Source organism: Halichoerus grypus, chromosome 2 (assembly GCF_964656455.1).
Source record: "Halichoerus grypus chromosome 2, mHalGry1.hap1.1, whole genome shotgun sequence".
In the NCBI taxonomy this organism is placed as follows: Eukaryota; Metazoa; Chordata; class Mammalia; order Carnivora; family Phocidae; genus Halichoerus; species Halichoerus grypus.
Window position 1 is genome coordinate 10,995,264 of NC_135713.1, and position 23,732 is coordinate 11,018,995.

The 23,732-nt window shown below is 41.6% G+C and overlaps 1 protein-coding gene across 1 annotated transcript in view; it reads right to left on the reverse strand.

The window, feature by feature from the left end:
* Nucleotides 1-23,732, reverse strand: part of DNAH5 (dynein axonemal heavy chain 5) — a 216,419-nt gene that overhangs the window by 132,756 nt on the left and 59,931 nt on the right. The window contains exons 28-35 of the mRNA XM_078066500.1: nucleotides 23,239-23,479; nucleotides 20,875-21,074; nucleotides 17,791-17,944; nucleotides 15,855-16,018; nucleotides 12,651-12,807; nucleotides 9,265-9,477; nucleotides 8,303-8,527; nucleotides 6,504-6,676 (exon numbers count right to left, since the gene is read on the reverse strand). Coding sequence (XP_077922626.1) covers nucleotides 6,504-6,676; nucleotides 8,303-8,527; nucleotides 9,265-9,477; nucleotides 12,651-12,807; nucleotides 15,855-16,018; nucleotides 17,791-17,944; nucleotides 20,875-21,074; nucleotides 23,239-23,479 — 1,527 coding nt within the window. The remainder of the gene's footprint in view (nucleotides 1-6,503; nucleotides 6,677-8,302; nucleotides 8,528-9,264; nucleotides 9,478-12,650; nucleotides 12,808-15,854; nucleotides 16,019-17,790; nucleotides 17,945-20,874; nucleotides 21,075-23,238; nucleotides 23,480-23,732) is intronic.

Genomic DNA, 23,732 nt, shown 5'->3' on the forward strand with positions numbered 1-23,732 from the left:
CTCTTGGTTTTGGCTCAGGTTGTGATATCAGGTTCGTAAGATCGAGCCCTGTGTGGGGCTCCACATTCATCGTAGAGGCTGCTTGGGATTCTCTCTTGCCCTCTCCCTCTCCCTGCCTCAAGTAATCTTTTTTAAAAAAAAGATTAATCCCCTTTTGAATCTAATGAAGAATTTGATGTACTTGGGGACATGAGATTTAAGATCTGAATCACACATTGCTAAATAGTCACACCTTCGATCTATTTCTGGGAGCAACTACTGTCTCTTACTGTATGATATTAACAAATAACAGATTCTGGTAAGAAAATACAAGAATGCCTGGGAAGGAAAAACTAACCTGATAACTCTCTGATGAATTACTTGATCCCCCAGCACCACCCTGTGTTGTCAAAGGAGGTCATCTATAAAGTGATGCAGTTTAGGGCTTTCCTGTGGCTGAACTCTATAAAGCATTCATCGGGACTTGAAAAATATTTCAAAGGATATAAAGTGATCATCCAGCATGAAGGGTGGAAATAAACAGTGAGCACACCAACTGGAGGTCCTCTGGAGTCTGTATTTTATCGAAAGTGTGTTCCTAAAAAAGGCTAGTAAATGACTTCGCCCTGAATGTATACAGAGCCTGGATATGGAGAAGACAAAGTAGGTATAAACTCAGGAGGACACCCAAGCTCACTTTGATTTTGCCTTTTAATTCAAGGTTTTATTTCTCGTCTTGCACTTCCATTATCCCTGGCAGAACAGTCTCAGTAATAATAGTTAACAGGATGTGCCCCACCTACATGATCTCACGGAAGCCCAGAGAACCCTGCAGGGAAGTACTGTTGTTTTCCTCATTTTACAGATAAGGGGAAAGGCTCACAGAGATGGGATTCCTTTTCTCGGGATTGTGGCGGCAGAGCCAAGACTCGAGCTTACCTGTCTAGCAGCACACCCTCAAGCTGCCCAGTTCTAGAACATGTCCACCCCGCCAGTAAATCTCTGGGAACTCTGGCCACCCAGCTACTCTGTCTTGCAAACCCTTCTTTACAACTGGGATCATTTGGGTCTATATTTGAACCGAAGCAGCGGCAAGTTGTTAAGGTGCCTTAAAGGCATCCTACTTACATGAAAAATAAGTGGGCAAGCCCGGAGCTTGATCCCTTCCTTCCTCCGCTTGATGGGGTTCAGCCCAAGCTGCTAGGCTGGCACCCAGACTCCTCTAGGACTTGCCTTTCAGAGACAAGCATGGATCTTCATGTCCATGTTCACGTGACGCTCCCGAGTATTCTAGATGTATGTGTACCTCTCCTCCTCCCTTTCCTACTTTCCTTTCCAGTCTCTTGGCTGATTTCAAAAATGTCATCATTCAGGAACAGGGTTTGGACTTTTATGTGCTTTACTGACGAGTTCTGCAGCTTTCTGTCTCGCCAGCAGACTGCCCTGAGGTCTCTGCTCTCAGGAACAGGGTCTAGTTCACACTTGTACCTCCAACTACTTACCTAAACCCTGGCACCTAGTACTCTATGAATGCTTATTAAATAAATGTCTTGTGCCAGCCCAGCTGTAAAGTCTTATCAGTTCCTCCTCTCCCAACAGCTACTGGGATTAGAGATCACAATGTGTGGGCACCCGGCTTGATCAGTTGATGGAGCATGTGACTCTTGACTTCAGGGTTGTGAGTTCAAGCCCCAAGTTAGGCATGTAGCCTACTTAAAAAATGAATAAAATTAAATTAAATTAAATTAAATTGTATTCCTTCCTGTCCATCACACCAAGAGATTTAAGAAAAAAGAGAGAGAGAGATGTAGAATGTGACCATCATGCTAAACCAACAACGACCAACCCCATGACCCAGGTCTTATGATGGCACTCAATTTAAGCAAATCCATCACCAACATTCATAGTGTTTCCAGCTCCTTTCTTAAACAGTATTGATTCTAAAATGCTAAAAAAAAAAAAAAATCTCCTAAGGCAATGATGGTACAGACATCAGGAACTTACTTTTCTTTTTTCTTTTCTTTGGTTTAGTTATGGACTCTGATTATAGAACATACTTAAGGAGAAACAAAAGGAAACACTGATAAAGAACGTGTTATTGATGATTAAGAGAAACCAGAGTCATAGCAACGATAATAATGACTAACATTTACTGGGTGCCAGGCCTGGGTACCTACATCCATCACCTCTAGTCCACACAGTGATTCCAAAAGGAGGGAATCAGAAAGGTGAGGTGTCTTAGCCAAGACCACACAGCTGTTGAGGGCAGAGTCCAGGGCTCGACATGCAAGTGTGACTCACGGAAGCTGTGAGAATACTTGGGAGAAAGGCGCATGTTGTTTAGACCTATCTACATTTCTTATCAAGCAGATGAGAAGCTTCTACCAGCCTTTGATTTCTGCGGCCCTCTGCCTGAGTGACAGTGTAGTAGGGATGACTTGTGCCCAGAGTGGAAGGAAGGACGAAAAACACCATGAGCTTTCAGAGAAAGGCGCTGTATGTTCTTAGCAAATTAGAACAACTATTTTATCATCCGGAATATCAGCAGCTCCATCCACCTGATGGTGAACTTCCCAGAGACTAAAGCTGCCAACATTGTTGAATTTCCACAGGGCAATGAGCAAAAGACTGACAAGAAGATCAATGCCTCTGGTCTTTGATTTTTTAAGTATTAATTTTAGTGAGGAGTTCTTCTGTAAAGGGCAGCAAAGCTCGCTTTGAAATCCCAGTGACTGACAAAAAAAAAAGGGGGGGTGACTCACTTCTCCCATAATCAAGATAAAGAAAATAAGCAAATGAACATTTAGGGGAAGACAGGCTAAGACAAACTTTGGAATCACTTCTATTTATATACTTACAGATACCTACTTTGCTCTTAAAGTTCTCAAGTTTTTTTGGTACAGAAAGATGTACAAGACAATGAACATAGTGAAAGAATTAAGCTGCAGAGAATTTTGTATAATCTGATACCCACATGTAAAAATTAAAAGGAATTTGGACACACAAGCACTAGACATTTCTAGAAGGAAAGGAAATAAACTGTTGTTTTTAAAAAACAGAAAAAAAATTTACTCTCATACTTTCAACTATATGTCCTTCTGTACTATTTAAATTTTTCACCACAAAGATGTGACTCTGAAAATAAACACTTCTTGCGTTCACTTGGGAAATGCTTATTTAGCACCTATAATGTGATAGCACTATTCTAGGAATAGTAAATAAATCATGGGAAGTCCATGTCAGCTCTTTAGCTGACATCCTAAAGGAAGGAAACAAGTTATTTAAAAGTAAGAAACAGAAACAATAAAGCTGGTTGGGAGGGCAAGAGATGTGGGGATCACTACTTCATGTGGGGGGTATGAAGACCCCTCTGAGGTGACATGTGAGCAGAGCCCAGAAGGAGGTGAGGAAGCAAGCTATGCTAGAACTAAAGGGAAAAAGAATTCCAGGTCAAGGGGACAGCAAGTGCAAGGGCTCTGAAGCAAGAGCGTGCTGTTCAAGGAACAGCCAAGGAGCAAGTGGCTGGAGCTGAATGAGGAAAAAGAAACAGAAAAATAGCTGGAACCAGATCCTGCCCAGCCCTGCAGGCCAACATGAGGACATCGGTGTTTATTTTGGGTGAGATAGAAAGACAATGGAGGGACTGTGGCAAAGAGGTGACAGAATATGACTTATATCCCAGTGTCTGAATTGAGGATAGACTCCATGGGGCTCAATGGCAGAAGCAGACAGACCAGTTAAAAGACTATTGCAATAATCCAGGCTAGAGATCATGGTGGCTTGGAGCAGCATGACAACAGCAAAGAGGTGGTCACATCCTGGATGAATTCTGAAAATGGTGCTGAGCAAATTTGATGATAGATGGGATAATGAAGCAAGAGAAAAAGGAAGGCATCAAGGATGCTCCAAGGATTTTGGCTTGAGCAACCAAAGGATGGAATCACCATTTGTTAAGATGGGGAAGACTACAGGAAGGCAGGGGGATGATCAAACATGGTAAGTGTAAATTCCCTGCACGCATCCAAGTGAACACATTGCACAGGCAAGTGGATATATGTGTCTGGAGTTCAAGGGAGAGGCCCGGATTGCGGGCAGGGGAAAGGCCCCGGGGAGTCCACATCTGGACGACACTGAAAGCCACATGAGATCACCTAAGCAGTGAACATAGATGGACAAGAGTCCTGGCGTGTTCTACGTTTAGACCAGGACGATAAAGAGGAGCCAGAAGAAGGGGTATGAAAGGACAACCGGAAGAGTACGAAGAGCCAGGAGAGCGTGGTGTCCTGGAAGCTGTGTGGAGAAAGTGGATCAAAAAGAAGAGAGTGCTCACCTGTGCAAACCTGTGCTGTCTGATGGGTGGGGAAAGATGAGAATGAATAATGACCAGTGCACTGAGCAACATGAAAATCTGCATGGCACCTTCCCAGAGAGGGCAGAGAGTGTGAGAGGCAGCGTAACGGCCCCCCAGAGAGATCCACGTTCTAACCCCTGAAACCTGTAATAGGTTCCCTCGAATGACTCACGGGACTTTGCAGCTATAATGTCAAAGGCCTCATGAGGAGAGATTATCCTGGATTACCTGGTGGGCCCAATCTAATCTCACAAGTCCTTCAGAAGGGAGGAGAGAGGCAGAAGCCTGGGTCAGACACAGGACTGAAGACAGAGGAGAGAGTCGATGCACAAACGGGTCTCAGCCCACCACTGCTGACTGTGAAGTTGGAGGACGGGGTCATGAACCAAGGAACGCTGTAGCCTCCCAAAGCTGGGGACAGCCCTCAGCTGACAATCAGCAAGAAACAGGCCGTGGGCCCTCCACGGCCAAGAAAAGAATTCTGCCAACGACCTCAAAGCACAGGAAGTGGGTTCTGCCTTACAGACTCCAGGAGGGAGCACAGCCCTGCTGACCCCTGCTGTCAGCCCAAGAAGACGCATGTCAGACTGCTAACATGCAGACTGTTGAATCATCCATTTGTGTTGTTCAACCTTCCAAATTTGTGGTGCCCTGTTATGGGACCAACAGAAACCGAATACAGAGCTGAACTGGAGTGAATTCAAAATAAAATAGGAGAAAAGGAACAGGTGCTTCTGAGGAGTTTTGATGGGAGCCCAGAAATGGGAAGAAACCCAGAGGGTTTGCTGTAGGATTTTCTTTCTGGTAGCGATTACAGCAGATTTGTAAGTTGATGAGAATGATCCAGCCGGAGGTGGAAACTGATGATGTTCCCAGAGAGAAAAGCACTGTTGATGGAGATGTTGGCTTTTGAGGGCCCCATAGAAGGTCCATCCGGAGAGCTGAGTGCACGAGGGCAGGCACCCCGGTCAGCAGACTTGGGGGGCGTGGTCTCTCCTGGGACAGCACCTTCCCCCGCAAACAGGAAAGGTGATCTTCACCAGAGAGGGAGGGAGGGGAGCGCTGGGGGGGTGCGTTCTGAGAAGACAGAAGGTGGGAGATCACTGCCTGACCCACAGACGTTTCAAGGAAAATGTCACATTTTGTGATTAGCCACCTCTGCACTTCAGAACAAAGACAAACACTTCAAAGGGACGTCCGAGCACATCCAGTGTAAATCATCTTCAATCCAGGCAATTAGAAGGACTAGGAAAGAGGATGGAGAGGGGGAGCGTGACAATACAATCTCTCCGTTGAAAGTCAGCACTGCATTTAGCATCATGAATGAGCGGAAGGAACAGCCGAGCAGCACAGGAGTAACAGGGTTATTATGTCAAACTTTTCCGTTTTGTCTGATAATATTTTTAATCGAATAGCCCCGAGCTTCACTTCATGAAAATGAATGAGATTCAACTTCAGCTTCTACTTAGGCCAAATACTGATTTTAGCACTCAGGTCGTTTTGTCCAAAACAGGTATTCAGTGCATCCCCGAACAGAGCATCTGCACAATTAGTGGATGTCCCGAAGTTCAAAAGGGACTAAGGGAATTACAGACTATCAGCTGTGGAAGGATGCTTGGAGCCTCGTTCATCTTACAGATGAGGAAACTGAGTCTTGGGAAGGTGCAAGGAGCCTCTGGTCAGCACAGTTGCTGCATAAGAAGCAGAGGACAACTAAGAGTGCCAGATGTCCAGGCCACCGTCCTCCCCATCACTTTTCACCTGTATTGATACTCAATTTCTTTCCTGCTAAAAAAACATCTGAACTGTCTCTAATAACAGCAGGTGCCACTGTCCCCAAAGCAGGCCTCAAGGCCAACTGTGATTTGCACTTATTGATACACGGCAATTAATTCCTTTTCTTGCCCATCTGATGTCCACTGAGGTCATTTAAACTTGGCCTGTCTAAGAATGAAAGCAAAGGAAGCAAAGCATTTCAGTCACAAACCTAAATCCCAAGCAAAGACCCATGTATAAAGCTAAAAATACTGAATTTCAAAGACTTTGGTATAAAAGAGCCTCTAAACCCTAAAGAGACATTAAGCAGAAATCCCCTGAGTAACTCAAGAGAATAAAAATGTCAGGGAGGGGGCGGAGGGAGAGAGGTTGTGGAATCACAGAATCCTTCCATCACCTGTCTGTGAGTGGAGTTATGACAAGCCTGTCAGTGCAGCCTAAAAATTCATTCTGGTATATGAAAGCCACATCTGTGATGTGGATCATCATCTTGTCAGAATCTTCATTAAAATAAAATCTGCACTGTTTCAGCCACTCAAAATCTGTAGGGCTCTTGATATGCATATGACACTGAAATGCAAAAGATATATGTTAAAGTTGAGATGAGAACCACGTATTAAATATGCACATTAGCATTCATGTAGATCATAATGGGATGCAAATGGAACTCAGAGACAAACCAACTGGTTCAGAGACGTCAACTACATCACCATCCAACCCATTCATTTACTGATCAGCAGAAAGGATACTTTAGAAGATACGGGAATAGAAAAATTCAAGAGAAATCCTTAATTGTGCCCACCAATTTAAATAGTAGGACATATTTTAACAGTAAGATATTCCATTTCTCAGGTCGCACCCTTCAATGCCCATACTACAGTCCTAACCATAAAAAGTATCATCTACAAAAAACACGTTTTGGCATACAAAGACAGAATCAAACAATCTCACTGGGAAAAAGGCATCTATTACGATTATGACAAGGTACACTGTTGGGTTGTTTTTTTCTAATCCATTCATTATTTTTCCTAGGATTTGCAGCAGGCCAAAATATCTAACATCTAAATGGCAGGTTATTGTCCAGCAATACTTTTGCCTGAACTTTTTAACCAAAATTTTAAGCCCTTTTAATCAGTTTTCTTTGACAAATAATAAATCTAAAATTATCCAGAGCCCTTTAATTCTCAGAGAAGCAAATGGTGTGCTTAACTGTTAAGAGAGGAGATTAGAACACAGCAGCTTGAAAGAGCTTCTTCCCAACACATCAGAACCAATCTTTTATGATCTTTTTTACATAATGGGGTGAGACACGATCCAGCAAATTATTATGAAAATAAGACCTTCTTGCCTCTTATCTAATGCTCTATTTTAGAGTAGAGGACAAATTTCATTTCTTTTCACACTTCCTGTCTTCTATAGCTACTAAACTCTGTTTGCCACTCTGTCCTCTCTTTAAAGGCAAAAATCTGCATGACCCCTGAATGTCGCCAACCATATTAGGAAAGGCCACTGGCAATCATTGAAATAAAAGGTAGCAGGGGCGCCTGTGTGGCTCAGTTGGTTAAGCAACTGCCTTCGGCTCAGGTCATGATCTCAGGGTCCTGGGATCGAGCCCCGCATCGGGCTCCCCGCTCGGCGGGAGGCCTGCTTCTCCCTCTCCCACTCCCCCTGCTTGTGTTCCCTCTCTCGCTGTCTCTCTCTCTGTCAAATAAATAAATAAAATCTTTAAAAAAAAAAAAAAAAAAAAAGAAATAAAAGGTAGCAAAACTTGTTAAAGATAGGATTTATCAAAAGCCTTAGAGGAAGCACAAAGCCACTCTACCAGCAGTGTTACTTATTTTTCTATAATAATAAATTGGTAATCCTTAACTACTAACTTATAGGAGCACAAGACAAATGCAAGCTTTTTCAGGATGCTACCTGGCAGTTTAGTGTTAATGATGATCGCATAAAGAATTTTTAAAATGAAGTCAAATTGCTCAATAACATCTTAGCAGAGATCATCGAAATGGGACTGAAATTTCAGTTGAAGACCGAAAAAGAAAATCTGACCAACAATGTCTAATCATGAAGATGACCTTTTGCCTGAATCTAACCTTTTCTTTGAATTCATTCAAACCAATTCCAGTGGGTAAACACAGATAGTACCTAGTATTTGTTTTTCTGTATATGCCATAGTATTTATAAAGCATTTACCAAGTCATCAAATATATCCCTTTGGTGCACATGAATAGTAATCAAAGTCTCATATTTAACTCGTTCCATGGAACTCAGATCCTTTGTTGTGATGCCTATCAATGTGTTCAAGAGCTCCAGAAAAGACTGATTGGTTTTCTGCATGATTTTTTTATCAAACTTGGCATTTCTGAGGGCTTCTTCTGAATCCCGTGTCCATATCATTTGAATTCCCAATAATCCAACCTTATGGAAACAAAAAAGGCTTTATGAGTGTGTATGGCATATTAATATATTTAAATAGAAATTACAATACAGTAAATAATGGTGAGTATTATGCAAATGTAAGGCCATTCTTGATTACATCAACTTGATTCATTGTTTGGAAACCTATGGAAATTCTTTTCATACTGTTCACCTGGCAATTACATACATACAGCCTCATCGTGTGTCCACAATTTTTTCCTTGTATTTTTAAATCATTTACTGTTAAAGTCATATTTCCTTGATAGATAGACTTAAAGTTACTGGAAGGGAAAGAATATGTCTTAAGCCTGTTTTCCTTGAACTAACACAAGGTTTACACATGGTAAATACTCACAAAATCTTTATTGATCATAATGGCTAAGAAAACATCATTTTCTGCATTCTAATGCTAAAATATATTTCTTGTCTTTCTGGCAAAGCATACACTCAGTACTTTTTTATGATTTATTTATTAAAGAGATTCAGTAGGAAAAAAACTTTTAGGTTAAAAAATATAAAGAAAACATGTATATAAAACCTACGTAAGACATATATATATATAACCAAATAATCTGTAGCTGAAACATTTAAGTTTATCTATATTAAGAAATCCTCATGAAAATCTTAATTCTGGTCCAGTCTTAAATTATAGCCAGTTGTGTAACCTACAACAGACAATGTATGAAATCTAAAATGACTATTCTGTAGAAAATACTTTCCAATTTCAATACACTGACCTGAGCAGGGAAGGAAGAAAGAAATTCAATCAGCTGGAAACCTGTTTCTTGAATATGTGCAGCTGCCTGGCGAATCACAAGATGCAAGGAGGACTGAGACTCCTCTAGGAGAGAATTAAGCCAAACTTCCACATTACCCTCTGCCATCACAGGTTTATCCAATTCAACAGTCTCACCCTCTCGAGAGGAGATTGACAGAATGCGATCATAGATCTGTGGTAGAAGCCAAAAAAAAAAAAAAACCAGCTATATTCATATAAAGAATGAATTCCTCTGCTGCCCTCTTGTCAATGTTATCCTTCCCGAAGGAAGTTAAGCTATAGATTATAAAATAAAAGGCAAAAGGTGATATAAAATCAATTTCAAGCCAACAAAAAGTAGTTACCCATGAAATCTAAAAGGGAATACTGAATCAACTCCCAATAGTCTATACCTGAGAGGGGAACGCTTCTTTTCTAAGAGAAATACTCACTACAAAGGTGATAATCAAAAAACATCTAGTTTCCCCCAAATGAAATGGGACACCGTAACAGCTGTCATCCACATGGCAAGCTTACCAAGTTGACATTGACAATGTCCAGGTCAATATGATCAATGCAAACACCTTACCAGGTAAGTCCAATTCTGTAGAAAATGCTGTGCCAGGGAGCTCCTGGAGCCACATAACATTTTCTGATTCAAACCCGGCTCCTCATCTGGTCCTCTCACCCCAGGTTCCATGCAGTATGGCCTCGCAAGAATAGCATCCTATATACTAAAATACAGGCTCAAATGTTACTCTGACACTCATTGACCACACAATGGTGGAGGACACATCTCTGAGACTAAATTTCCTGCTTATAACTAGTCCATTAAAAACCATGCCTGTCCTGCTTCCCTACCCACTTCACAGGCTGTTCATGACAAGTAAATCAAATAAAGCAAACTATCCAGTAAATACAAATGTTTGTAGTCATTATTGTTCTTTGGTAAGTGGAATATCGTTCCCTTGGGCCCCAGTTTAGGACTGTATTAATGAATCCTCCTTAGTTGTAGACAGACCTGGTCTACCAAGAAGCCCATAAGACTGAAGTTCCATGGCCTGTCACTTACACAGTCCCTTTCCAAGTCCTGAACATAGATTTGTATTTATCCTTTTACAAGAGTTAAGACCCACAAAAACAGGATCTGCCCCTGGTTGTAGAAAACATTATGGCAAGAACAAACAACAAAAAAAAATAATGCTATTTATTTTAAGACGTAATTGCTATGAACAGTGGCTAAAAATGAGGAAGTTTAATTTGTCCTCACTGTAGAAGGAGACGGTGAGAAGCTTTCCTCTAGAACCATGAAATCCCAGTGCAGGAGGATTTGAGCAAAGCATCAGGGAGAAATTCCTGTGTAATTCAGTACCTCTTTCAACACACACATCCAGTAGATCTACAAGAAACGATGATTTTAAACCACTAAGTCCATACTGTCCTCCCTTCCTCTCTGCCCGCCCTCCTTCGTCAAGGCTTTGTTGTAGCAGCTCAGACTTTTCCATCTTAACTGTGCAATCACTTCTGACACAGGTTTCCATGCCCCCACCCCCTTCTATTCTCCCTCTGACACTGAGCCAGAGCATCCTTCTGAAACACAAATCAGGTCAATTCCCTGTGTAAAAACCTCCTGCGCCTTCTGTCACGTTCAGGACGAAGTGGAATTCCGTAGTGTGATGCACTTGGCCTTTTGGAATCTGGTCCATGTCTCCTTCTCCCCCTTTCCACTTTGCTCATCACCGCCTCTTATGGGTTAAAATGTGTGCCCCCAAAATATATGTTGAAGTCCTAAGCCCCAGTACCTGTGAATGGGACCTTATTTGGAAATAGGGTCTTTGTAGGTATCATCAAGTTAAGATGAAGGTGGTCCCTAAAAACACCTACTGGTGTTTTTACAAGTAGAAGGAAATTAAGACACAGAGACACAAGGAAAATATCATGTGAAGACATAGGCAGATGTCAACGTGACATGTGTCTAAGCCAAGGACCATCCAGGGTTGCCAAGTGCCACCAGAACCTAGGAGAGAAGCATGGAATAAATCCTCCTTCAAAGCCTCCAGTAGGAACCAACCCTGCCGACATCTTAGACCAGACTTCCAGCCTCCAGAACTGTGAGAGAATACATTTCTGTTGTCAATCCAGAGTAACCCTGGCAAACCAATACAATCCCCCACACACCCACACTTCTGACAGCCCGGGTTGCCCGCACCTTCAGACCCCTGTGCCTGCCCTTCCTTCTGAATGGGCCATGTTCCAGTTCCCCACCTGCCTGGTTATGTTTCACTTCAAAACATCAGTTCAAGCACCATGCTCTCTGCAGGAAGCCGTCCCTTACACCCCTGACACCAGCTGAAGGCTCCCTGACAGCATTCCCACGCTCTCTGCGCCTAACACAAGCACAGCCAGTCAATAATTATCAACTGTTTAATTGCCAAATTTCTGACGAATGCTGCACTGCATAAAAACAACTTCAGTATTGATTATGATAAATTCTTCCTTGGAACCCCAGGACGAGCACCATGCCTGGCACATACCCAGGGGCGGGAACTTACATGACCGGCTTTCGATTGCTTGCAATGCAATAGGCCCACCCCTGAAGCAACTGTGCTCTAGATGGACCCCACCTGAGCACAGTTCCCCAAGGCCTGTGTGTTCCCGTGTCACGCACACCATTGGCACACGGGGGTTGCTCAGCAAGTGCAAACTGCACGCTAGGATGAATAAATGAATGGCACCAGGGGTTTACAGGAAGCCCCAGGGGACAACGGAACACACTGTCAAACCAGAAGGGTCACTCTCTCAGGGAACTGCGGGTGAAGGGATGGATCAGGCAGGTCTCCTGGCAGCCGTGCCAATAGCGTTATCCTCACATTGAATGGCTTCTCTTGGGTTCCCCACAACTCCATGATTCTAGAAACTTCTTGGAAGTGTTAAAAAATAAAAAGGATTCAATCAAGCATGATGAGAAACAGGGACGGCGATCATGCCAAAAACTTCTGAAAGCTGATTAAAACAATCCAATCACTGTGGTAATTCTGTTTAGTGAAGGCATTATTTTCTGAACAATTGGTTTCTTTGTTTTGTCGAATTTCTCAACAGCTAGCTTGGCATGCAAAACCCTGAACGCCACACACAACGCATTCCTAATCATATTTAAACTAGTTGTTACCCAAATTTACACTTTGGAGATTAAGAAATCGCACAATTCTGAAGGCAAATGGGGCCCCCAAGTTCGTCTTTAATCACTAGCTGAGAGCACGAACGGACAGGAAAGTCACCCTTTGTACACACCAGAGAGCTATTTCATAAAGACAGTGGAGGTTTAAGAGATGGCAAGCGCAGGCCAGCAATTAGAATCAGGCAAACCTTTTCATGAAACTTGACGGTTTTGATGTTGTCAAACACATTCAGCAAATGGGCCTGTATCGTGTGTGTGTCTGATGCCTGCCCCAGGATCTCCAAAAGGGCAGGGTCTGAGACGAAGAAGAACCGAGGAAAGCACAGTCGTTTTTTCTCCAAGTATCTACGTGGGGAGAGGCAAAGAGAAACTGCATAAACACAGAGAGCGGACCTTTCTAGAAATAAATTAATCTGGATGGGGAAAGGCGGGAAAGATCTTGAGACAAGCTAATTTTCCCACATACTGTTCAATGTCTTGGTTTTGTTTTATTCCTCATCTTGCCAAGTAGCATTCCATATTTGGACGAGAAACAAATTTTTTTTTCCCAGGATTGAGAGGAGAATTTCTTCACTTTTCACAAGTGTGAGGTATACATTTGACTTTGTCTGGAAAATCCTGTACTTTCTTGGTAGAGGACAGGAGCAATTACACACAAGGAGTTTGGGGGGGGGGTTAGGTTTGTTTGCAAGCACGGGGCTGTGTCAGTGAAAGGCTGCATCTCATTCTAGGAATTGTATCTTAAAGAATGCAATGAATCCATCACCGAAGCAGAAGCAAAATCCACCTCTGAATAAACTGTGCAAAGAGGCTCTGGATCTGCTCTCTGCTCCAGGATTTACTGAAACCCAGGGAATGTTCCTGTCATTGCCCTGCTTTCAACTGTGCTTTCATTTCTCTATTTGCTTTATTTTATGGTGACTCCTTAATGTTATGGATATATTTTTTCTGTTATTTTCATATCAATACCTCTGTAACTTCATTTCCTTGCATACTTCAATATAATTATTGCAGTTTTCATTGTAATTTCTTTTTGAAATCTTACCAGAAATCCTTCTTAAACTTTCGTCTTTTAATTTCTATTCCTTCCTTGTCATGTGTATTATTGTTTCATTCCTGTGTAAAATCATGGGGGAAATATTCTTATGGCAAAGAGGCAGATTCTTTTCATAGAAGGTATTTACTAAGGACAGTGTAGACCAGAAGCCGAGCAAGCTGGTGCCCTCGAGGCCACGCATGGGGAACGCTTGGCCGCCCATACTTAGTCAAATGCTGGACCTGTGTGTTGTTGAGTGGGAGGCCCAGCATGAGGGCAAGAGTTAAATTCCTTAAGACAAAAGAGACGACATTTTTCAGAGGCTGAAAGAGGCAAAGAAAGGAAGGAGACAGAAAGGCAGACTGTGGAAGTAAGGTGCCTCTAAAGTAACTGAAATGGACGAGCTTTCTGTGTGTGATGTAATCTTCCTCCTCAATGCTCATGAAATACTCGGTAAAATACACTCTACAAACGATCATTTTGGCAATTTGGATTTATTCCCTTTGGGCATGTAAAAAAAGCACAAAGTCTGGCCTCAGAGAGCGGGCAGGAGAAGGCTCTCCAAGAATCTCTGTTTCCATCCCCCTTATTTTCCTAAAGTCTTACTTTTATGCTCAGAGTGTTTCATGTTGTTTTAGCTTTTTACTTTCCTTACTCTAAAAAGGCCAATTTTATTTTAAATATCCCAATCCGTCTTATTCGTAGAAGCTTGATCTTTACTCTTTAGTGAGAATAGGGAATTCCTTATTCTTATTGGTAAGCATAAGAAATTCTTACCAATTCCTCCCCCTTACTTGTCCCCTTCGCAGTAACCTAGTCTGATTCTGATGAGGAACCAGGTAATGTTGTCTATCCAGTGAGATAAGGCTGAAAGGAGGCATGTGGAACGTGACGACCAAAACTCTGTGATAGAGTAAACAAGACGATTTATTCCTGACCACAGGAAGTCCTTTCCTATTGATGCAGATCCTCATCAGCTGGGAAGAGTGTTCTTTTGTGTAAACATTAATACTCCAGTGTTTAGACCGGGACTACACACTTTGGCCCATAACCTCTCGGGAACAGAATCAAAAGCCATGAGGAGCTCAGTAAAAACTGTGAATAATTTCAGAGTCGACTTTTTCCTCTGAAGAGTTATAAAATAATGCTGAAATGCCAAGTGACAGAGTAGAGCATGATAAAAAAGAATGAAAAAGGAAAGAGGAGAAAAGGAGTGTGCATGAGTGTGTACCTAAAACGGCAGGCGGGAGAGGAATAAGCAAAGAAAAGTAACAAACTCAGCTGCAGGTAGACCAGAGATGTGACTCCTCAGCAAGTTTCTCAGAGGTAACTGAGTCCTGCATGATGTCCTAGGGATTCGTGCCCTCAGTCTTTCCAACATGAAGAGCCCTGAGAGCATGGAACATTTCTAGTCTTTTTCCTCTTTCCCTCTCGCCTGAGTCTGGTGGTAGACTGCATGGCCATCAAGCCAGCTCCCCATCCAAGAACGTTTAGGGGTACTGCAACACAGCTGCTCATGCTAATCATTATGGTTAAAAAGAATGGCACATCATCAACCATTTGAAAACAAAAATCCTTCTTTTGTCAAATGACCTGCAACAGTCACTTGACTTCATTCAACAATTTTATAAAGCATATCGAATCATTCATACCTGAGAGTCTATTTTTCTAAAAATTTATTTTGGAGGATTTGCTTGCAAGTGGCTTTGCTGCATACTTGAAACTAATATAATGTTATATGTCAATTATACTTCAATAAAAATAAATTATAAATGAAAGCATGTGTAGTTAACCGTTTTTACAATATTACTATTTAACATATTTCTGCTCCCATGATTTGATCTTGACTTGCCAAAGGAAAAGAAAAATATCTGTTACTCTTGGAATTCACCCAGCCTCCATATACAAGTGCGCGCGCGTGTGTGTGTGTGTGTATACACTGATAGATGTATGAAGCCTCGTTTCTGTATAATCTTGACTACTTGTGTACATCACACTGTTCATATTGTTCTTGGTTGCATATAATGAAATATTTTGCCTCTTCAGATGTTTTTCCAAGAAGAAAATCAGAAAAGTAGGTGTATTAATTTTAAAAAGCAAGAGCTGCTTGAGAATGTTTGCAAGATCTTGTCCCAGTGATGGCAGAAGCCCTAAGTCCTATTATTCCAACATCAGGACGAATCCAGCAAGGGCTTGCAGAGAGCATGAGGTGCCACGCTACCAGTTTTATCTGTGCAACATCAGACATGAACTAAGTTTTAGCAAAAGAAAATCGATGTGCCTAATGCTGTCTAGACCCTCTGGTCCCATTCATTTCTAGGACGCTAAGGGAGGTTTACAGGACCAGTTGACTTACCCAGTGAGGGATTTCTGGCACATTTCCAACTGGTCCAGCAAGTGTGGTAAGAGCTGTCCCATGGTCTCATCTCCAACACAACACTGAACTACATTTGGCATTTCATGAGCCCGAGTCATAATCTTCACCCAAGATTTATCAATATTGGAAAAGCGCTTGGCTTCCTACAAGAACGAGGTAACAACACACACGGACACATCTGTGATCTCAAGGACAGAGCATCTCACACACCCTTCCATTGAGGCCAGATTTCTGACCAGTCTCTATACCCCAACTATACATGCCTGAAATGTCACACGTTTTCTATTTCAATTCTTCTGCACCATCCCACCCCCTTCCTTACAGAAGGTACCCCCATTATGTTAACTAAAAGAAGACAGATACAGAAACGAAAATACAATATGAGACAGCCTGGGAGGAAAGAGCACTCCTAAGCATTTTTGACAGTTATCTCTAAATAAAGTGAATTTTCTGTTTCTCAAGTTTTCTACTCTGAGCACGGAATTGTTTGTATATCTAGAAAACAAAGCAAACATTTAAAAATAAGACACAAAATTAGGGGATGCCTGGGTGGCTCAGTCAGTTAAGCTTCCAACTCTTGGTTTCAGCTCAGGTCATGATCTCAGGGTCCTGGGATCAAGCCCCACATCGAGCCCTATGTTGAGCCCCACATTGGGCTCCCTGCTTAGCAGGGAGTCTGCTTCTCCCTCTTCCTCTTCCTCTGCCCCTAACCCTGCTCTCGCTCTCTCTCTCTCAAATAAATAAATAAAGTCTTAAAAAAAAAAAAAGACTCCCTCTGGCCCCCCCACCTGCATACACTCCCTCTCAAATAAATAAATCTTTGAAAATAAATAAATATAAGGTACAAAATTAATTACAGTATAACCCTAATATTGTGAAATTTTTGAATATGGATTTTTTTCAGAAAAAAATGGAAAATGCAGAGATCACTCTGAGAGAGTAGAAATAATTTTTGTTTTCTTCCCTAAAACTTTCTATAGTTTACCAAGAAGCATGTACTATCAAATATGAGAGCAAGACACTCCACCCAGCTCCTTCAATATTGTATGTGAAAAGTTTCCACTATTAAGTCCAATTTGAGATTCTCCTCCACCCAACAAGAAGAAACACATGCCCAAATATAAAAGCAAAAATAAATACTTAAAATTTCAATGTGTGGATACATTTCACCGGTAGGTGAAAAATACATCAGCTAAAAGATCTGTCCTCTATAATGAAATTGAAAACTCATCATGGGGAAAGGTAGGAAGCCTGAGGAAAGAGAACACCAACATAATCGTGCTTCTAAAACTCAAGCGTATCGTTAAAACATTATAATTTTGCAAACAATTTAAGGTAATTGAATAAGAATCCTTGAGATTTGATAAAAATGTTTTTATAAAAATTTTGAAATACTACACTCCATATTCCCCATGAGATGATTAAATCTGATGAGAGAAACATGCTCCACAATCTCAAGAAGAAGGCCTTTTATTGTTCTGGAGATTGTTTCCACCCCCCAGTTCTCCAGTGCAGATATAATTGGGTATATGGTACAGCATGGGTTGTTCTAAACTGTCAGAAGTAGCAGAACAAATTATCCTACCATTGTCAAGATAACGACTCCATAATTCTACACTATTCCAAATTCTACCTTCAAATTACCTGAAGAAGCATATCAATTATGCAGGCATTCGTCCTTTGTTTTCTTAACCCTCTGCTTCCTACAAAATGGCACAGTTCTCTAGCATTCACATCCTTTCTTCTCCACAATTGCTCTCTCTTTGAAAGACAGTTCAATGGCAACAACAAAAAGATTGGGGAGGGTGTGGCTCAACAGAAGTTGAGATATTATTGCATTTTTAAAGGAATTATTAGTTAGCAGATAGTTCTCTAAGTTAAAACCCTGATGAAATCCTAAGGAAAATTCTCAAACCTTGGGCAGCTGCTTAGCAATATCTCCTCCCACAAAGACAGCTTCTAGGTAAATCCACAAGTTCTGCACCATCATCCAGTTCTCAATGACGTCTGTTGAGTTAGAAAGGTACTGCACCCACTTTTGAATCTGGGCCTTGAATGGCATATTGTACCTAAAATGAAAAATACGTTCAGCATTTGGGGGTTTTTTTGTGTGTCTTCTTTTTATTGTTGTTGTTTTCAAACTAAAAGATTTTTTTATCCTAATTTTTACCTATTTCTTTAGGACTTTGATTATGTTGCTGGCTTTTTTTTTTTTTTTTAAGTTTTATTTATTTAAGTAATCTCTACACCCAATGTGGGGCTTGAACTCACGACCCTGAGACCAAGCGTCACATGCTTTTCTGATGGAGCCAGCCAGGCGCCCCCGTTGCTGGCTTTTAAAATGATGCTATCAAGTGACTAATTCATCGTTGTTTGTTGGACATTGTTCAACTTACTCTTTTTTGATCCAGAGCATAGAGAGGTGGGAAAAGACGTGTCATCTGAGGAGCAGATCAGGTGTTAGACTTGACTGCACCCAACTTCTAAAGTAATAAAATTCGAGTCATTGTTGCTACAGCCAAGAGCATGATATTCTTTCTGCTGACCTTCTGTGCCCATTCCAGGGACTCTCTCTGGTTTTTCATATAAAATGGAGCAATTACAGGGACATTGGTGGAGACCATACAACTAATTCAATTTTCAAATATGACGACCCCTGCTCTCTCTCTAGCCTCCCCTTTCCTGGGTCTCTTTCCAACTTCCCACTCACTCATGTCGACCTGCTGGTGTTTGTGTGGTGTGCGTGTGTGTGTGTGTGTGTGTGTTTGTGTGTTAGGGCTTACACGTCTGTACACAGACACTCTGAAAGCCACTTTTCAGTCTCTCACACAGTTAACCCAGCTTCCCTTTTTCTTTCTTGAGACAGAAACCGATAGTGATCTTGCAATGTCTTTTCTCCTTCTCTTTGGATGGAGAACCCCATTTCTCCCCGGACACAGAGCTGCCCAGTTACAATACTGAATTTCCCAGCCTCCTCTGCAGCAAAGTGCAGTACCAGGACTGTTCCATCTCAGTAGGTCTCAACCTTGGCCGCATTCTGGGGTCATCCAGCAGATCTTAAAAACTATTCATGCCTGCCTGGGTCCCACCTCCAAGAGACTCTGATCCAACCAGGCTGTAAGTTCCCTAGGTGTGTCCAGCATATAGCCAAGTCTGAGAACCACTTTCCTGGATGAGAAGTAGCAGCACTGGATGGAAGGGGAATTATGGAAGAGAAGGACCACACTTGGAAAAGACAGAAAAGTGAGCCAGACAAAAGCGTGGGTCCCTGATGATGAGGTGGAGCTTCTCATCAACCTTGGAGCTCCTTTTATGTAAGAGACACACAAACCTCAGTCTGATGTAAGCAATGTCGTATGTGGTGCTTCCATTATCTGCAGACAAAATCCTAAATGATTACACTGACTATCACTGTTCTCCCTCTTTTTCTCCTCCCTTATTGACCCCCCTATTCCAACAGACTATGGACTTGAAGTCTTCTCAAATATTAGTCATATTCGTGAATAAAATTTTCATTCCCATAGTCTTGTTAAACAGACTGTTTTAATATTCCACATATTTCTGGGTTTTTTTTTTAATTTATTCTTTTCACTAGAATGCAGTTCCATAGCAATGGAAGTCTTTGTTTTATTCACCCTTCTATCCATAGCACCTAGAAGAACACAGGGCACATAGTAGGTATTCAATAAATTTGCATCTAATATGTGTTCCTCGCACAACTCTTGTCTGTGGATTCAATGTCATTGGTAAGGATAGTTGACCAATCCCTAACATAGATAATTTTTTAAAGATTTTATTTATTTGTTTGACAGAGAGAGAGAGAGCACAAGCAGGGGGGAGTGGCAGGCAGAGGGAGAGGGAGAAGCAGACTCCTTGCTAAGCAGGGAGCCCAATGTGGAGCTCCATCCCAGGACCTTGGGATCATGACCTGAGCGGAAGGCAGATGCTTAGCCCACTGAGCCACCCAGGTGCCCCACATAGATAATTTTTACTTAATTTATACGTGTACATTTTCTACCTCCCTAGGGTGTGTTATTTTCCACCTATCCTTCATTCTACTTGGGTATGAATCACAACCAAATTCATTAAAACTGTCAAATCCTAAGCAGATCAGAGTCAAGGTTACCAATGGTCTAAATCTCTAAGATCTAATTTTATATTCCATATTACTCACTTCAAACACTCAAGTATACGAAGTAAATGTGAAGAAGAGAAATTTTTATCCAAAGAGTATTAAGGGGTTATTAATCCTCATATTAAAATTATTGATACACATACACACAGAATAGAGTGACATTTGAAAGACAAACGCAATAAACTCATATCTCGATGATACCCACATACTACACTATTACCATATATTTGAGAAGATGCTGGAGAACAAAAACCTATTTCAGAAAGAGCAAAGAGAAGCAACGAACCTAGGAAATGTTAAGTTCATGAGTCTAAGGCTCGTGTATCCAAAGCATGACGGCTTTGCTGGTAAGGGTCGAATAGAAGTGTTAGACTAGTACTGGTCTGTGCTGCTTTACTTCTCTTTATGAATTAAATTCATTCTCCATCTTAATCTGTCATCTCATTAAAGTATGTACCTAACTTAAAGTTTCTAGTCCACAGATGTTGGCACAACGACTTCCCAAGTAGAACGATTATTCTGAAACCAGCCTCATTTCCCCTGGACTCTGGAGTCTGTTGGGCTGTCAGCTGTGTGGCAAGGCTTGTCAAGAGCAAAGTTGAAATGTTCCGCAAGATCCACGTGGCTAATTACATGTTGCGTTATTTTGTCCAGTTAATGGTCTCAGACACATCCCACAAATAGGGGATAATGAAATAAAAACAGGATTATACATGCTGTGCCAAAGGCCAAAATTACAACAAGGATTTTTAACATTAAATAAATTGTATAGGGGCTACTGCTGCATTTTAAAAATGAATTTCCCTTAAAATGTTTGTTACGATGGTTCCCGAATCTCAGGGGAAAGACGGACGGACTTCCTACCTGTTGCTCAGTAGGGAGCCCAGCAACATCAAGCTGTCCTCCATGCTGGCGATGATTTCTGAGGTGCTGTCTCCCCGCAAGAGGAGCTCTCCACGGGCTTTAAAGGTGCCAAAGGTGAATGCTTTGCTGTCCCACTCGTTCATCACCTGCTTCAGCTTCTGCTCAATGTCCCTCTCTTTCACTGCACTGATACAGATGTCCTATTAAAATTGCAAGCTCTCGTTTTATCACATGAAAGTCACACATCCTTCTTGAACAGTCTAGATCCAGCAAAGGTCCTAGCCTCACTATTTGCTTCATACATACCTATACTTTTTTTCCATCTGTAAAATGCAATATAAGAAATGGTGCATGTGTATATAGATATACAATTAGTGAAAGAGATGAAGATAGAGCTATTACTAAACAACAGAACCTTAATTTGTAAAACTTCCCATCAAAGTCTTCCAGAAAGAAAGATGACAGAAAAGATATGCAACAATGGAATGCTATTCAGCCATGAGCAAGAAGGACATCCTGCCATTGGCAACAACGTGGATGGACCTTGAAGGCATTAGGCTAAGTGAGATAAGTCAGACAGAGACAAATACTATATGATATCCCTTATATGTGGAATCTGAAAAACCAAACTCAAAAAACAGAGTGGAATGGTAGTTACCAGAGACTGGGGGAGGGGGAAAAGGAGAGATGTTTAAGGGTACATACTTGCAACCAGTAGATGAATAAGACCTGAAGATCCAATACACAGGACAGGGATTATAGATAACAAAACTACATTGTAGATATTAAACTTCCTAATAGACTAGAGCTTAATTGCTGCCACCAATAGAAGAAATGATAATTGTGTGGCGCCACAGCGGTGCTAGCTAACACCACAATGACCACCATACAGCATATAAGGGTATCAAGTCAATACATTACACCATGTTACATGTCAATTACATCTCCATTTGGATAAAAGACAGATAATGTAATAACCTTTTCAATTTTGAAACTCTAATCAAAGACTCAAAATTTAATGTGTCTCTGATTTAACTCTAGAGCCAAATCAATGCAGTACGAGAGAAGGAAATTAACAGAAACCTGACTTTCCCAGTCTCCTCTGCAGCCACATTTATTCCTAGACCATTAGTCAAGCCCCATCCTTGCCCTTTTCTCTTTTCACGCTGCACTCCCTCTCTGGATGAGCTCATCTATGCCTGTAACCTTTTGCATCTCCAGGTAAGACCCACATCCATTTGCCTACTAGGCCTTTGTGCTTGGATCTACCAAGGGAATCCCAAACACATTCTGTAAAATATCAAATACATGCCCCAAATCAAGTTCTTTGCACCTTGTCATTCAACTGATTCCCTTCCAATAATTCCCTATCTCAATGATAAGCACATTCATCCACTGAGATCTCTCAGCAGGAAATCTAGGGTTCCTCCTTAGCCCCTCCCCTTGTTTCTCCTAGCATGGTCCCTCCCTCACCAAATTCTACCCAGCTTTGCCTTCTAAAGATCTCCTCAATCTTTTCTCCCCTCTCCAGCTTCGCTACCTGCCCCCTTGTCCAATATACCATTATCTCTTGTCTGAGATATTCTTATAACCCCCTAGTTGACTTTCCCATCATTTCCCATTATCTCTTGTCTGAGATATTCTTATAACCCTCTAGTTGACTTTCTCATCATTCCCACTGGCCCTCCCCCAATCCTTTCTCCACGCAGTTACCACAGTGATCTTTACAAAATGCAACTCCAACCATGTCATCTCTGCTCAAAATATGTCTCCCAGATGGCTCCCCATTGGCCCAAAGACCAAAATCAATAACACACCGTCGTCATGCTGGCATTCCTCTGGTTTCCCAAACACACCTCAGACCCTTCACACGTGCTGCCTCACCTGCCTGACACTGTCTTCTTTGAAATTTCCAAGCCCCTCCCTGCCTCGCCACACAAGCATATGGACACGCACCCCCAGCAGTCATGGACATGCACCGCAGCATTCGCTACCTTTATCACACCCCACCCCCAAACAGGATAAGCCTATTACTATAGGCTGTCATAGAGCAGATACTTTTACTTCAATGGTATTTACCACATATTGTAACCATACCATTATTTGGATAATTATTTCAGTATACAAATTATTTAATGATCTATGAATGCAGGAAGGCATCTTTACGTCCCCAGCACTTAACACAAAACCTGTCACATAAACATTTGTTGAAGGAAGAAGAGCTGAATACCCAGAAAAGAGTTTTAATTCTCTTAGTATGGTTTACTAATCCAACATTCCATAATGTAGGATACTATCAAAATAAATCCCATGGGACCTTCCAATCCCCCACCACCACCATATCATGCTTTCTATCAACTGTACCTCTATTTCCTCTTTGTATTTCAGAAGAGGTGCCTCCATGATATTTCTTAACTTAAAGGTTTCATTCCCCACATCCAGACTATGCCCGGTGAGAGCAGCTATCCTTTTCCAGTGCCTCTCCATCATGGCCTTACCAGCCATGTGCTCTAGGAGGGGGCAGCATTCACTGAAATCATCAATGGTCTTCTTCAGATCCAAGAAAGCCTGCCAGTCCTTCAAGGCCCGGGGCAGCTTCCGACACCTGAAAAGTGAAGCCACCATGAGTGGTTATTCAAAGATAAGCCTGGATGTATCCAATCCAAGACAGCCTGCTAGCATTTCTATCAAAAACAGTCATTTTGAATACCTATAGCATTTTCAAATCTCATGACTGAGAGGGTATCTGTTAATATAACATACTTCTACATTATAGAAAAGTGCTCCTCCCAATCAGGAAAGATTTTTTTTCTCAACTCCCTCATAAAAATTAACTATAAAAAAAAGGCATTATTTTA